Raw genomic sequence first — 15,336 nt, forward strand, 5'->3', positions numbered from 1 at the left:
TTTTCATGCTTTTAAAAATTCCCATTGGAATCTGAATCCTCCAGTTTGGCTTTCAAATAACTGACAAGTTACCAAATCTGGAGTCTGCTTTGGGCTGAGCAGAGACTTCTTATAAAACCTCCTCCTTTTCAACCAATGGTTATTTCAATAGAATGAGCTAATAGTTCTCTAACGGCACCACGAACTCAAAGTACAGTTTACAATGGAAATTTCAACCACAACTATTACGGCCACTAGCAAGAGAAACTTAAGCCCAAAGCAAGAGGAGTTGTTTCATAAAGGAGGAATGTGCATGTTATAAAATATGGCATTTATGGTTGGTTCACTCTGTGTGTTTGTTAAAGGGGTATAGTAGGAAAAATTGGAGAGATAAATTGAGGCTTGGTATTGGGGTTCTTCCTAGGGCTGGGTAAGGTGATTAAGAATATTCCAGAATATGTCAGTTATGGATATCACCATGAGCAGGGGGAAGGGAGGAGAAGAAACTGCTTTTATCCTCAGAACACATTTACCGGTAACATACAGAATATTAAGACCGGAAAGGAGGAACAGCTCAGATTGAACCATTTGAACACTGGCTTCCCCAAATAATGATCCTACAAGCAAAGGATCTTTCCCTAAAGAGCAATCAGCAGCTTGAGTCAGCTGGAGTATTTAAAATGTCAGGCAGTTACTTGAAAGCAGATTCATGGCACAACCATGTAAACAACCAATGCATCTGGCCTGGTCCTTTCCCCAGACAACAAGTAAATAGCAACTGTCCTGTGTTTATGAGATGGAAGGGACTTTCTGGAAGTCTCTTTTTAAAAAGTTAATACTAATCGCCACAATCTCTTGAGACTCTGTGGTGTTTCTTGGTTGTCTCCACGCTGGTACTATTTAGAGGGTGATAATGGCAGCCTTTCTTTATCCAGACGGCAAGAACCTCTTGTAACCCTGACAACAGTCCCAGGGGGTGACTTATATTACACAATCTCACTTAACCCAATTTTAGATGGTCAGGTGACTTGCTTTACTTGCATCCTCATTTAAATCCCTCCTTATCCTAAACGGAGTTGGGGGGAGGGAGACATTTCCTGGACCCCACCAGGAATGGCAGAGCTAGGATCCGCTGAAGGAAGGTTGATCCCCACAGCCTGTTCTGCCACGCAGGGGTCCAGCCTCTCTCAACTCACATCCACGGCCATCGAGGATGCTCTCTGGGGCTGGACCACTGAGGGGGACAGAAGTGACAGCCAGGAACTTTTCCTGGTGGCAAACTTCAACCAGCCCATCTTCATAATCCAAGCAGAATGGAATCTGGAAGGAGGAAGCTGGGGCAATGGCTGAGCCAATGGGGAGGATTTCCATGGAGGAGATGTGCCACTCATGTCCTGCTGATCCCAAACTGCTCTAATCAATGAAGAGACCAGAGAGGCCCCCATGCCTCCTTCCTCTCCCTCAGCGAGAGCTACAAACAGAAGACTGTGTGGCGCAAACAAGATCACAGAGAACAGAAACTTGGGAGTTGGCCTCATCAGTCTCACTGGGAATCCATGAGCAGGCAAGAAAATCCTGGAACCCAGATAAGGAAACCAAATGACCCGCCCCGCCTCGGCACCAGAAGGATCACCAGAAGGATCACGAGCTCCAGTTAATAGGAAGGGGCAGAGTTAAGAGCTATGGGGGCCCATCTGACTCCCCTTTCCCTTTAATTATTTCATGTCATGTCATGATTCTTTTGCTTTCACAGGAAACAATGTCTGTCCATGGGTTTTGGAATCTGGCCTGTCCAGTGGATGTTCACGACAGCTTCCCACACAACTGCCTCCCAATCCAGTGTCCCCCACTGCATACTCTATCAGTCTGCCTGCTCTGGGAGGCAGCAACGTCTCCCTGTAGACCAGAGCTAGAATTTGAGTCTCTGTCCCAGTGGAATGTGGAGAAGCAGGGGTGGGAAGACACCTCAGCCACGAGCCTGGATATCTGGTCTCTTGCTGACTCCTTCACTGGGATGGCTAGCTTCTCTCCAAAGACAGGCTGCAGCCAAAGCCAGGCACAATAGTGACCAGGCGCCCCAACCCCAGGCACCAGGGACAGCTCTGGACACCTGCTGAGGTGAGCTGAGGCAGCCACCTCACCTGCCGGGGCAGCCCTGCCAACACCTAGGTGATCAGCCTAGAGGATGCTATCCATAGCCTCTGGTCCTAGGAGGCGACAGAATAAAGAAGCCAGCCCAAGTTTTGCTAAGGTATCTGGTATCTGATGGTAAGAGCTACTGTATATTGCCCACCTATTCTACAACAGGTGCCCACACAGACCATGGCATTTAATTCTAACAGGAAACAGAAGAGGATGTTAAGGGACTTGCCCAATGTTGCCCAGCTAGTGAGTGGCAGAAGAGGACCCCGAGCCTAGGACTGACTCCAAAGCACTGCTGGGGTGGAGTTGGGTGGCCATTCATACTGCCCACTCACCACCCCCCCCCCCATCTGAAAATTCACACTGCTGGGATTTAGGATTCTGACTTTCCTTCTCTGCCTCACATGGCATTGGGGGAAGCCCAGACAGACCAGCAGCAAAGCTGTCTGGGCTTTTTGTCCCCGCACGGCATCCTAACTATGTCTTGGGAAGATGGCACAAACTCAAAGCCCAACGTACAAGCTAGAACTTGAGATCGTTGGCCTCTCTGCAAAACCACAGAGCCCGAGTATCAGGGGCCAGCAAGCATCCGCTTACAGAGGGGGCGGGGGGTGCGTAAATGCACGCTTGAAGAAGACAATTGCGGGGTAGCGGCCAGCAGCGTGTAAACAGGTGGTGACCCTGGCTGCCCCTGAGTGAGCCCAGCCGGAGACTCTGGTGAACAGGCTCAGATCCAGATCTTTCTGGCAGGAAGTCAGAATGAGGTGGGAGCTGAGCTCACCCTGCGCGACCAGTCGATCACTCCGAATCTGCAGCCGGCTGCTCCCGGCCCCTTCGCAGAACGGAGTACCCCGGCCAGCGCTCTAAGCGCGGCTTTCCCCAGGCCCCCCGCCGCCCCCTCCAGGCGCTCCCCCGAACCCCAGCCCGCCAGACGCACCCACCTCCTCCACCGCGCTGCGCAGTTTGTGCTGCGTGTCCTCCATCAGCTCCTCAACCTCGCGGAACATCTCGTTGAGGGTGGCCTCCTCCTGCGGGTAGCTGAGAGCCGGGGCGGGCTCAACGGGCGCCGCGGTCGCTGTGGGAGCCGGCGCGGGGGCCGTGGGGACCGCCGCCGCCAGCAGCAGGCACAGCAGGGTGCCTACAAGCCGCCGCATCTCCGCTCTGCTCCTGCCGCCGCCGCCGCCTGCGTCCCGGAACCTGATCAGAGGCGCGCCGACTACCCCCTCGCAGCCCCGCAGCCCCGCCCCGCGCCCCGGCCCGCCCCTGGCGCCCCTCTTCCCTGCACCCACCCCGGAGAAGACAAACCCGAGGGCCCTCCGGACGCGGCCCCCAGGCTCTGCTCCAGCCCCGCGCCCCCTCACCTCCGCACCCCCACTCTCTCCTCGGGCCGGGGCTGAGCTCTGCCCCCATCCCCAGGGATAGCCTCCTCCCCGGAGCAGCAACAGAACCGAGTTCCCAACACCCGCGGCGACCCCGCTCACCCCCGCGCAGTCCCGGGTTTTAGCCCGGCCTCTTCAAGACCAGATCCGAGTGCAGCTCTGGAGCCGCGACCCCACTCCCACCCCAGCCCCGTGCAACCCACTCCGAGGCGATCCGAGCGCCCGTCGGCACCCTCCCCGCGGTGTCCGGACCCAGTCGAGCGTCCACCCCTCACCCGCCCAGGCGAGACCTAACAGAGCCCGCCCCGCCGCCCCCCCATTCCCCGCCACCGTCCCTCACCCACCGGACTGGACCGAGCTGTGCGCGGGCTGGACCTGCCAGACCTCGCCGGGACTCTGCCGCGAGCTGCGGACACCGGAACGGGGGCGGGAGCGGCGCGGGGGCGGGGAGCGCGCGGGGATGCGGCAGCGCTGGTACCCAGCGCTCCCGCAGCCCGCCCCGCCTGGCGGGAGGGGCTGCCGCCCGGACCCACGCCATTGGCCGCCGGCCGCCCGCGACCTCGCGCCGCAGGCCAGCTTCCTCCGCCTCCGCGAACCGCCCCTTCCCTGCATCCCTCGGCCGCCGCCGCATCCCGGTCCATTGTCATTCGGGCCGGGATTCCCGCTATAGCTTATGGCGGATTCGGGGAGGGTGCGCTTCCCGCGGCCCCCTTGCCCTTCCCAAGCCATCCTCCGGCCCGCATGCAGGGCAAAGCCCAGCCAATCAGCCTGGCGGCCAAAGACGGTCACTGGCTGGCCTTCATCCGCCTGCCATGCTTGACGCCTTACTCTAGCCAAAATAACCCACTTGTAGCTCCCGGAGCTCGTGAGAATGTCAGCGAGCTCCTCCAGGGCGACATAACAGTGGCTGAGAGCAGGCAGCGGCGGCCAGACTGCCTGGTGTGAATCCCAGCTCTGCTCCTTACGACTTTACCAACCTGGCCAAGTCCCCAGATGTGTCTGCGTTCCGCTTAGCCCGAATGGAAAATGGAGGTTAGTGTAGTGAGTGTACCTAGTAGTTAATGAGCAAAACGCATGCAGGCGAGTGTGGGGCACGTGGTAAGTGGGAGATGTGAGCTAATCGTCGTGGGAACCAACTTTGTCTTACTCATCGCAGTCTCCCCAGCATCTAGAACGAGGGGCACTCACTGTTTTCTAACACTTTTTTAAAGATGTGAGTATCCTTGGGGCGCCTGGGTGGCTCAGTGGGTTAAGCCGCTGCCTTCAGCTCAGGTCATGATCTCAGGGTCCTGGGATCGAGTCCCGCATCGGGCTCTCTGCTCAGCAGGGAGCCTGCTTCCCTCTCTCTCTCTCTCTCTCTCTGCCTGCCTCTCCATCTACTTGTGATTTCTCTCTGTCAAATAAATAAACAAAATCTTTAAAAAATAAATAAATAAAATAAAATAAAGATGTGAGTATCCAGAACAGGAAGCACTCACATATTTTTTTTAATGAAGGAGTGTTTTCTTTCCCCCTACCCTAAAGATTTTATTTATTTATTTGAGAGAGTGACGGAGAGAGAGAGAGACAGAGAAGGAGGGGGAGGAGGAGGAAGAGGAGCAAGAGGGGGCGGGGGGAGAAGCAGACGCCCTGCTGAGCAGGGAGCCGCCATGGGGCTAGATTCCATGACTCTGGGATCACTACCCAAGCTGCAGGCAGACAGTTAAGGGACTGAGCCATCCAGGCACCCCTAAATGAGTATTTCCTTAAACCTCCTCCTGTTTTTCCCTAAAACTCTTTCTGTCTGGCGAGCTCTCTCTCCTTCTGTTGGTCTAGCTAACTCTTCCACATCTTTCAAGAGCTAGGAGTCTGTCCTGAGCTCTCCCAACTGCTTCCCATTTCTCCTCTGTTTCCCTTCCCATGTGCTGACCTATTGCCCCAGATTTGCCATGGTCCTACTAGTCCCTGGCCCATTTTCCCCGAGTGACCAGGAGGAGCCCCTCAGTGACAGAGAATGACTTGCTCACCTTTGTGTTCCCACCACCAGAGCCATAATACACACTTGGCTCCTGAGAAATGCATGGGCTAATCAGCATAAAAAGAGCTATTTTTTAAGAAAGTATTTATTTATTTATTTATTTGAGATACAGTGACAGAGAGCATGAGAGAGAGCAAGAGAGAGTGAGCATGAGTGGGAGGGTGGAAGGGCGGAGGGAGAAGGAGAAGCAGGCTCCCTGCTAAGTGGGGAGCCCGACATGGGGCTCCATCCCAGGACCCCGGGATCATGACCTGAGCTGAAGGCAGATGCTTAACCCACTGAGCCACCCAGGCATCCCCAACAATAGCTATTCCTATTTTAAAATAGCAATACTTAGTGCCATGTGTCAGGACAAAGTGTTAACTCACTGAATCTCAGACAGCCTCTGAGGTTGGTAGGACTATTTCTATTCCCATTTTACAAGTAAGGACACTTTCCTGAGGCCATGTAGCCATTAAGTGGTTGAACTGGGATTCGACCCCAGGAATCTGGTTCCAGAGTCGTCTTCTGCTCAACTCCTCTGCCCTAAACTGGCTGGGAGGTTTTGGAGCTGACTTGGGAGTATTAAACGAACAATTTCTGCAGGTGACTACTTGGAAAACATGTGTTTGAGGATGAAGGAATTCCGGACATGCTGCCGCAAATACTGATTATCTTGAGCTGAGCGTGCTTGAGTAATAGCAGGTGCAGGAAAGGCTCTCAGACCTCCCCTTTCTACCTAAAAACAGGCCATGAGATGCCATGTGAGGAAGTGCCTTCCAGGTACCAGCAAGAGAAGAATGTCTTTAGCATTAAGTAGGTACTGGGAACTGATGTCAAAATGGGTTGGTACTAGCAAAATCACTAAAATGACACTATCTTCTACTAGTTCCCTCCTCCCCCCAAATCTGGTCACTTCTCCACAATTTACCCTCTAGAGCCTAGAGCCCTTTTCCTGTCATTTTGTCACAAATGTATTTTCTCTTTGTCTAAAAAGTCTGTAAGCTTTCCGCCCTGGTCACTTTCTTGGGTCCTCATTTTCTTGCAAAGACTCCCATGTACGTGTCACGTTGTAGTAAAACTCTTACACCTTCTGTTACTCTGCCTTATGTCAGTTCAATTCTTGGGCCCAGCTGGAGACCCTACAAGGGTAGAGGAAAAATGTTTCCTCTCCTACAGGGCTCATGGCCTCTTCGTCCTGTTCCTACACTTGAGTCTGCAGCAGAGAGTCGAGTGCGAAGAAAGCATATTTAAGGCCTTCTCGGCACTGGACACTGTGCACACGGAGACAATGTGCATGTCGAGACTCAGAGAAGTTAGGCCATCCTCTCAAAGCCAGACAATAAGTGAGGGGTTATCTGAGAGGAGACTCAGGTGTGGCTGACTCTGAAACTAGTCCTTATTTCGCATGACTGCCTTTCTTTGTGGAGCTTTTTGCATTACTGTTTATCGTAAAAATGAGGCTTCTCACTATGGTCTCTTCAGCTTCTGAGCCTCTGGGCTGGGCTGTCCTGCGAATCCAGAGAAGGCCCCCTCCCCCCAGCATCCCCTGCTCTGTCCTCTGGGCATTCGGCCACTCACCTATTCCTTAGCTTTCTGGAGGCAGCTGAGCCATGCAAGGACCTGGAGCCAACTTACCCCTTGAGACCCACATTCTAGGAAGAAACTGACTCAGGTCGGCAGGCTGTGGCCCGGGGGCACCCCTGGGGCCAGGCCAAGAGCTGCCAGGATGTTGATTTATAGAGCAAACCGTGCTCCTTCAGCCTTCCATGGTGCTGGCTGTGAAGACGGGGAATTGCCCTGAATTCTTGTCTTCTGCCTTACGTGTTTTGCCATGAGGTTTGGAGGTCTTGACTTTCAGACTGAACTTAAAAAAAAAAAAACCAAAAAACACATTGAGCTACCCCAAGTGTCAGGTGAAGGGTTATGTACTTTCTCATATGGAGTCTATAATTTATGCTCCAAATTGTGGGGATGTATTGAAAGGTCCCATTATTAAGTGCGACTACAAAACAAACGAACAACAGTGACAACAACAAAATGGGGAGGAGGAGGGAAAAAAAGGGTGAGAACATTTAAGGGCCTCAGTATAAGAAAATAGAAGCGTCTTCCCTGCCCAGCTTCTTGTCAATCTGATCACCAGCCTGAGGCATTCACAGGCAATGAGGAAAGACACTAGGGTCGGCTGAGAGATGGCCCCGACTAGATCCACACACAGTCTGGGCTCCAGGAAGCTTGGAGGCCGGGGTAGGGGAAGCCCTGTGGGTTTGGGACCTGAGTTGAGAAAGGGTCATACTCGAAATGACCATTGTAAGGTGAGAAGTCCACGGGCACATGGAGCAGGCCAAGCTGGCCAGAGCTGACCACATCAGTCATCTTTAGGATGAGGAACATTCTACAATTCCATAATTTCTATTATATCACTGGTCTAAGTTCTATAACAATTAAGGACATTTGTTTTTTTTTTTAATTTTAAGGATTTGGAAGCAGTCTCTAATTATAATTTTAAAATTCTAAGTTTTCCATTTTTTCTATGAAGGACCTAGAGAGTCCTAAACCGGGTTCCTATTCCATTACTGAGGAAGTGGGAGCAGAGTGGGTGTTGTCTGCTAAAAACTACCTAGAAAGCTAGCACCCACACAGCAAATTCACGGGCAGCTGTCCGCCCTCCAGAAACTCGTGACCATGCGCTCACAGAGACGTGTATAAAGATGTTTACGGAAGCCACTATTTACAGTAGCAGAAAATGTGAAAACCACTCACTTAGTGGTTTTTTTAGCAGGAGAATGGTTACACTGGGATTTCTACAAACAAGAGAATACAGCATTAACATAATGAATACTATTTCTAGGCAACAACATGGATAGATCTCAGAAGAAAAATGTGGAGCAGGCAAGACTGTGTGCAGAATGGTATGTATACAATACTGTTTGTGCATGTTTTAAAAACACAAAATGACCATTTCTATGGGTCATGGATGCTACGAACGTAGTTAAAAAAATACAGAAATGTGTAGGCTGCTCCTGAAGCCGAAGGCAGAGGAAGAGATGGGGGCTCTACTCATTTGGATTTATAACACTTTATTTCTTTCAGAAAGAGAGTGTACCAGCAGGGAGAGGTTCTGAATTAGAAGTGTCCAAATACTGATATGTCTTTAATCATCACGGTTGATCAGCTATATGTGGGTGTATGGAAGTGTCCACTATTATTTTCAGTATGTTTGAAAGTGTTTGTGAATAAATTGAATCCCCCCCCACAAAAAAGCAATAGGCGAGTCCCTCCACCCCCATCCCACTGCCCAGAATAACACAAAATGAAAACCTCCCAGTGCCAAAGAGACATTTCTTAGATCTGCTCTTAAGAGAAATGCTCACCTCCCCGAGGTCCAGTGGTGGCCTCCATTACTGTGAGGGGAGAAGCAGGAGTGGGAGGGTCCCCACAGGCCTGTGGGGAGGGGCCATTCTTTTCATGAAAGGCCCTTCGGTCTGCCTGAAGGGTCACAGCTTTCCTCCTGGGGTGGGTGGTAGGACCCGAGAGCTCCAGTGGATGGGGCTTATCTGCCCCCTATGCAAACAAGGAAACCTCAGGGATCCGGAATTTAGGGGCACCTAGTCTGCAGAGATGACTGTTACACATTGATTTTTTTTAAAAAGATTTTATTTATTTATTTGACAGACAGAGATCACAAGTAGGCAGAGAGGCAGGAGGGGGGTGTCGGGGGGGGGAGGAGGAGCAGGCTCCCTGCTGAGCAGAAAGCCTGATGTGGGGCTCGATCCCAGGACACTGAGACCAGGTGGCTCAGTGGGCTGGGCATCTGTCTTCGGCTCAGGTTATGATCTCAGCGTCCTGGGATCGAGCCTCTCAACCTGCTTCTTGCTAGGCCAGGAGTCCACTTCTCCTCCCCCCTCACCTGTGTGCATGCTCTCTCTCTCTCTCAAATAAATAAAATCTTTTTTAAAAATGTAAAAAAGGAAAAAGAAACTTTAACAATTCAGAATAATTTATTCTATCTGGGGAGGGTTTGTTACCCATCTCTCTCTTTTTTTTTCCTTTCCCTTCCATCTTAAATAGACTATTCTGAACATATTCAGAACATAATTTGTAAGAAAATGTGAAGAGTTGGCTCAGAGATAAGGTATCTGCGTGGCTGTTTATTATCTGTTTTCCCTACGTGAATGTGAGTCATGTGAGATTGTCCAGGCTGCCTGAGCCTCCACCACCTCCAGGGCAGCCAGGGTGCCTGCTAGGGACTGGGGTCCAGCCCTCGAGGACCCCACCGTTTCTGAAGAAACAGCGAAGTCAGCAGAAAACGCCAGGACAGTAAGGTGCCCCAGGGCACTCTGCTGGTGATGAAATTTTAGAATGTAAGTGAGGTTCAGTGGGAGGGAGTCCGGAGTAGCTGACCACCAAGAAAGAATTCTGAGATGACTTTGGTGCAAAATGATGGTTTGTTAAAGCATGGGGACAGGACCCGAGGGTAGAAAGAGCTGCTGTCCCAGGGTTGTGAAGGGTGGTTGATTACACACCATGGGGTTGGGAAAGGTAAGGAAAAAGGGAAGTTTCAATAGAACTTTCACATGCTCGAGAGAACCTACAGGATACCGGAGGCCTTGCCATTGCCAGGTTAAGGTTGTTATTCCCCTCAAGTAAGGTATTGACATTAAGATAGTTGGGAGATTCCTGGGAAAATGTCACAGAGGTCCCACCCAGGAGTTGGGGGAGGGGGAAAGTTGCAGGGTGACCGCTTCTGCTTCGTCCTCATCCAGCCTTCTGTTCCCTCATCAGTGGGATCCTTCCTCATGGATGACCCTCCTCTCCCACCCCTTTGATTGGGCCAGAGACAAACCCTTGTCTAAAGCTTGACCCCTCAGATTCTGTCTTGGGTTTGAGGCTGGAGACACCATTCAGCTAATTGAGGACAAAAGCTAACTTGGAGAGAGAGAGTCAGAGACAGAGTGATAGAGGGAGACAGATATTAAGAAAAAGAGATTTGTGAGCCTGCGAGAGGGGATGATGGGAAAGAAGGGAGTAGCAGCTTCTTAGCTATGTCATTCTGGTTCCTGATTCTAATCTTTCATGAGTCTGTCTGAGACCCAGCTGCCCTTGGAGTCGGTGAGATGTTTTGGATTCTTCTCATATGCTTCCTCTTTTTTTTTTTTTTTTTTTGTTGGAGTGAGGGTTAGAGACTTTCTGTTACTGGCTACCAAGGTGTCTTAAATGTCTGGAGCGGGGCTGCCTCTATCTTAACAAAGTAATCCTTTTCAAGGAAGGTTTGAATTAGAGGAGATGACTACCCCTCTCTGAGACCCATGAGTTAGAGACCCGGGGCCACCAGGCGCTGCAGGACAGGGAACGGTCAGCGAGGGCCATCCTCCCCTTTGCCAGCCGACCCCTGACCTGCCGCGCCAACCACCCGCTTTGTCAAGCCCTCCCAGGTCCTGCCCGTAACTTGGGATTGTTCCGAAGAAATTGGTGCCAAGATTTCTCTGAATGGAAATTCCATCTGCTTTTGGAAAGAGTGTTCACGTGGATTCAGGATTTCCATGAGTAACAGCCCCTGAATATCCAAAACATACATGTAATCTGCCAAGTTTCCATGGGTGGGTAAACCAAAGAGACCCAGGGGGACCATATCCCCGGTCATCACCCGTGGAACGCAGACCAGGAGGATGAACCGCGAGGCTGGCTGTCTTACTTTTTTATTTAGCAGGTGGATTCATGTGTTCTGTCTATGTTTGCCTGTGTGTCTGAAGCAGAGGGTGACAAAGGAGCAAGAGAATTTTGGTGGGGCCAGTACTGAAAGAGGAAAAGCAAAGAATTGATGTCCTGAGACAGGTAGTGGAGGGAGAATATCTAGAAATGTGATTCTACGCATTTCTCTCCATGGCTTGGGGACAGAATGATGGGTTTCTTTCTTCCCTGGAGCAATTTTCAATGCAGGGGACAGAACAATGTCCTGTGAAGCTTACTAAACAATACAGGTGCCCTTTGCAGACGCAAACTCAGTAGGTGTGAGACCAGACCCTTCAGGCTACATTCTGGAATGGTCCTTGCTAAGGCTTCTGTTAGCCTCAGGCCTCACCAAAAAGCTCTCTTCCCATCTAGCTCTCTCCCCCAAGCCAAAGAACAGCATGGTCAGGCCCCATGGTTGTGGTTGGAAGCTGCTGGACTTAATAGCTAGATAGTCCTGGGTTTGGGTTCTGGCTCTGACCCTAACTGCTATGGCTGGAGTATCCTAGGGTTCGCTAGCTTATGGACAAGTTAATGCCCAAACCACAGTGCTCTTGGCCCAAACCTGCCATCACTAAGAAGATAAACTGGGAAGTCACCAGGAGTGTGTTTTTGTACCTGAGATTCCTGTTGCCTTTGCTCCCATCGTCTCTAAGACAATTGTGCCATCTTGAAGATAATAAGCAAAGACTTGGTGTGTGATGTTCTCAACAGCCTGGGAGTGGGGCGGGGAGTATCTGCTATTGGTTTCTGCTACATTAAGATCCTTGCTGCTCAGCAGTAAAGAAGGAATAAACTATACACATGTTAATACAGATGAAGCTCGAATGCATTATGCTAAGTAAATAAAGCCAGACTCAAAAGGCTATATACTGATTCCATTTATAGAATGTTCTGGAAAAGGCAAAACTGTAGAGATTGCAGACAGATCATTGGATGCCAGAAGGGTGACTACAAAGGGCACAGGGACATTTGGGGGATTTTATACTTTGATTGCAGTTGTAGGCTGAGAGCGTTAATACACGTTTGTTGAAACTCATAGTACTGTACACTGAAAAGACTGAATTTAATGTATATATAAATTATACTTAAACTGGAAGATGAGAGGAAACAAAAGGTAAAGTAGCTTGCCCAAGTTCAAGCCAGGAGTTGAAGCAGGTCATGCTGAACTCCTGGGTCCAGATGTGAAACTCCCTTCAATATGGCCGCTCACCAGCCGTAGGCAGCTCTTCAAGTGGAAGGGGGGAGTTCTTAAGAAAGAGGGCTCTGACTGGTCAGGAAGTCAGGCAAAGAAGACAGCACTGGACATCATAGTGTGGGGGGAAAGAACTCTGTTCTAGTCATGGTTTTGTTACCTTCTAGATTTATCCTCTTGGATAAACTAATGAATCTCCCTAAAGTCCAATTTTCTCATTTTTAAATAATTTTTTCCTTTGTTAAAAGAGAGCAATAAAAGCCAACCTTAAGGAACAAGCTCTTGTTGGGAGACACTACAGGGTCAGTGCCAAGGGCAATCCTGGCAGGTGATGGGACACCTCTCACTCACCATCACACTCTCCAGCCAGGTGATGGGACAAGTGTCCCCATTTCTCAGGACCCCACTTCCACCATCTATGAAAGGAGGACAGGAACTGCTTCGTGGGACTGTTGTGGTTCTTACAAGATGTCATTCTTTTAAGCCACTCAGCCAAGTGCCTGGCATGTAGTAAGCATCCGTGAGTCTTAGCTATGATTATATTATCATCCTCAACGTCATTACCAACCCCAGCCAGCAAAGCTCTTGCAAGTGAGCAGGGAACAGAGCTCCCTTTGTGTGGGCTCAGCTGGGGCTTCAGGGAAGGCAGGGTGAAGAAAGTGTCCAGCAATTTTGCTTAGACCACAGAGGGTTATGGAGGGTCTCGGGGCAGACAGCTCTTTTCTGTTTACACAGGCAAACCTTTTATCTGCCTCAGCGCCCAGTGCTGCCAGGATGGCAGGGTCAGAAGAAGTTCACATAATCAACACGTTCCCATCCCCGTTTGGGTCCCATTGCTGAGGCTTTCACATTTGAGACGCTTTTTCTTTTCTTACTCAGGGTCTGCATACCCCTTCCTGCAATATGGTTTCCATCTAGTCCTCTGCTGAAATGTGAGCAGGATTCAAATGAAGGACTAGTTCAAAGTCCCACTGTTACCAGGGAAAGACTTGCTGCCCTTGGAGCAATGTGGATAGCGACCGCTAAAATCAGGTCTCTCATTTTTATTCCTGTTACTGTCTTGCTCTGTCTGTTCCATCTCAGTCCGAAGCAGACACTTGGGCTGAGTCTATTTCCTTAATATCTCCGCAAGACGATAGCCCCTTGCTAGTGACTCTGCTGCTTGGGAAATTCACACCACTGGCCCTCCACCGCCCAACTCTGCCCAACTCTGAGCACAGCCCAGTGCCCATCTTTTCACCCAGTGGCTCTCAAACGTTAGCAAGTATCAGAGTCATCCGGGGGCAGGGGCCGCGGGTGTTAAGCACAGGTTCCTGGACGGGGACCTGGACTTCCCATCTTCAGCAAATTCTGAATGATCCTAATCCTGTCAGTCCAGAGACCCAACCTTTAGAATTCTGTCTTGATTGCTGGGGAGAGAGCAAGCATCTCGGTGATCTGAAGATGATGAGTGAGTTGCTGGGCGCACCTTAGCCCAACTGAAAGAGAGAATGAGTGCAGATGAAATCGTTTTCCATCTGCTTTCCACCAGCAGCTGCCACCAAAAATGCTTAATGAGGTTCAAATTACAGAACCAAAGAGGAGGAATTGGTAAAAGATCTGCTCAAGAAAACAGACCCAGAATATGGTCCAGAAACTGGGCGGACAAAAAGATATTTGCAGAACACAACGGATATTCAAGGGGCAGGGCTGGTGAAATAATGCTGAGGGCCACCTCCAACATAAGGCGAGGCCCGAAAGAGGGAGACAATAAAAAGTGAGCATCTTAGAAACAGGATTGGACGCGGCACGTGACACGGGGTAGGGCAGGGGGGGCAGACCCTTCATCTGTGAAGGCTGCGGGCGTGCTGGAGGGCAGCCCGCTTTTCTGACCCGATGACTAGGTAAAGCCTAAAAGGAACAGCTGCAGGTTTCAGGGGCCAGACAGGCCTGAACAATGCTCTTAAAGCTTAAGAGTTAGGTGACATCATATTCTAAGAATTGCATTTTATCCAACTACAAGTAGTTTATGAAACTATTTTCACGTATCAAAAGAATGAGGTAGTTCTATCTACTCTCATTCATTCATCCATCGTTTGTTCTGCTAATACTTATTGGATGCTAAGGCTCTGTTCCAGGAGCTGAGAAAAGAGAGGAACAAAAGAATGAAGGCTCTGTTTTTATAGAGTTTGCATTGCACAGCATAGGGAGACTTCTCAACCTACACACCACACACACAGAAATTACATTCTACATTTACATTTTAGGTGGCGATCACTGTTGCAGAGAAAATAAAGCAGAAGAGGACTTAGAAGGACGAGGGACAGTTGCTGGAGTATCTGCGGTTTAGGGGGACTTCTCCAATAATGTGGCGTTTGAGCAGACACACAGAAAGTGAGGAGTGATCCCTGACAGTGGGCTAGTCCCCAGGGCTGGTGAAGAACTCTCACAGTTCAGCAACAGAAAGACACACAACCCGATTTTTAAAATGGGCAGAGGACTTGAACATTTTTCCAAAGAAGATCCACGCACGGCCAAGCAGCACAAGAAAAAGGCTCAACAGTTTTCACCTTACCTCTGACATCATCAGTTAGAGAAATGCATGTGAAGACCACTTCACGCCCATTAGGACAGCTGTAGAAAATAAAAGGGAAACAAAATAATGGCGAGGATGTGGGGAGATTGGAACCCTTGTGCACTGCCAGTGAGAAGGGAAAATGGCTTCGTCAATACAAAAAACAGTTCCGCAGTTTCTCAGAAAGTTACATACGGAATTGCCGTACGACCCAGCAATTCCAATCCTAAAATTGAAAACAGGTATTCAAGTACACGTTTGTGCGCCTTCCTAGCAGGACCCTTCACAGTGGCCGGAAGGTGGAAGCAGCCCAATCTCCTCCAATGGATGCATGGATAAGCCAAGTGGTTTCCATCCATCC

At 50.2% G+C, this 15,336-nt stretch overlaps 1 protein-coding gene across 3 annotated transcripts in view; it reads right to left on the reverse strand.

Moving 5' to 3' along the window:
- DKK3 (dickkopf WNT signaling pathway inhibitor 3) overlaps window positions 1-4,114 on the reverse strand; it is a 45,728-nt gene extending 41,614 nt beyond the window's left edge. The window contains exons 1-2 of one of the 3 annotated variants that reach the window (XM_082683117.1): window positions 3,845-4,114; window positions 3,063-3,304 (exon numbers count right to left, since the gene is read on the reverse strand). In XM_082683117.1, the coding sequence (XP_082539243.1) occupies window positions 3,063-3,304; window positions 3,845-4,112 (510 nt within the window). In that variant the 5' untranslated portion in view covers window positions 4,113-4,114. Of the gene's footprint in view, window positions 1-3,062; window positions 3,305-3,426; window positions 3,499-3,602; window positions 3,808-3,844 lie in introns of those variants that run through there. The other 2 variants (XM_082683118.1, XM_082683119.1) reach the window with 2 other exon arrangements.
- Window positions 4,115-15,336: the final 11,222 nt, after the last annotated feature.

Source organism: Mustela nivalis (genome assembly GCF_964662115.1).
Source record: "Mustela nivalis genome assembly, chromosome: 9".
In the NCBI taxonomy this organism is placed as follows: domain Eukaryota; kingdom Metazoa; phylum Chordata; class Mammalia; order Carnivora; family Mustelidae; genus Mustela; species Mustela nivalis.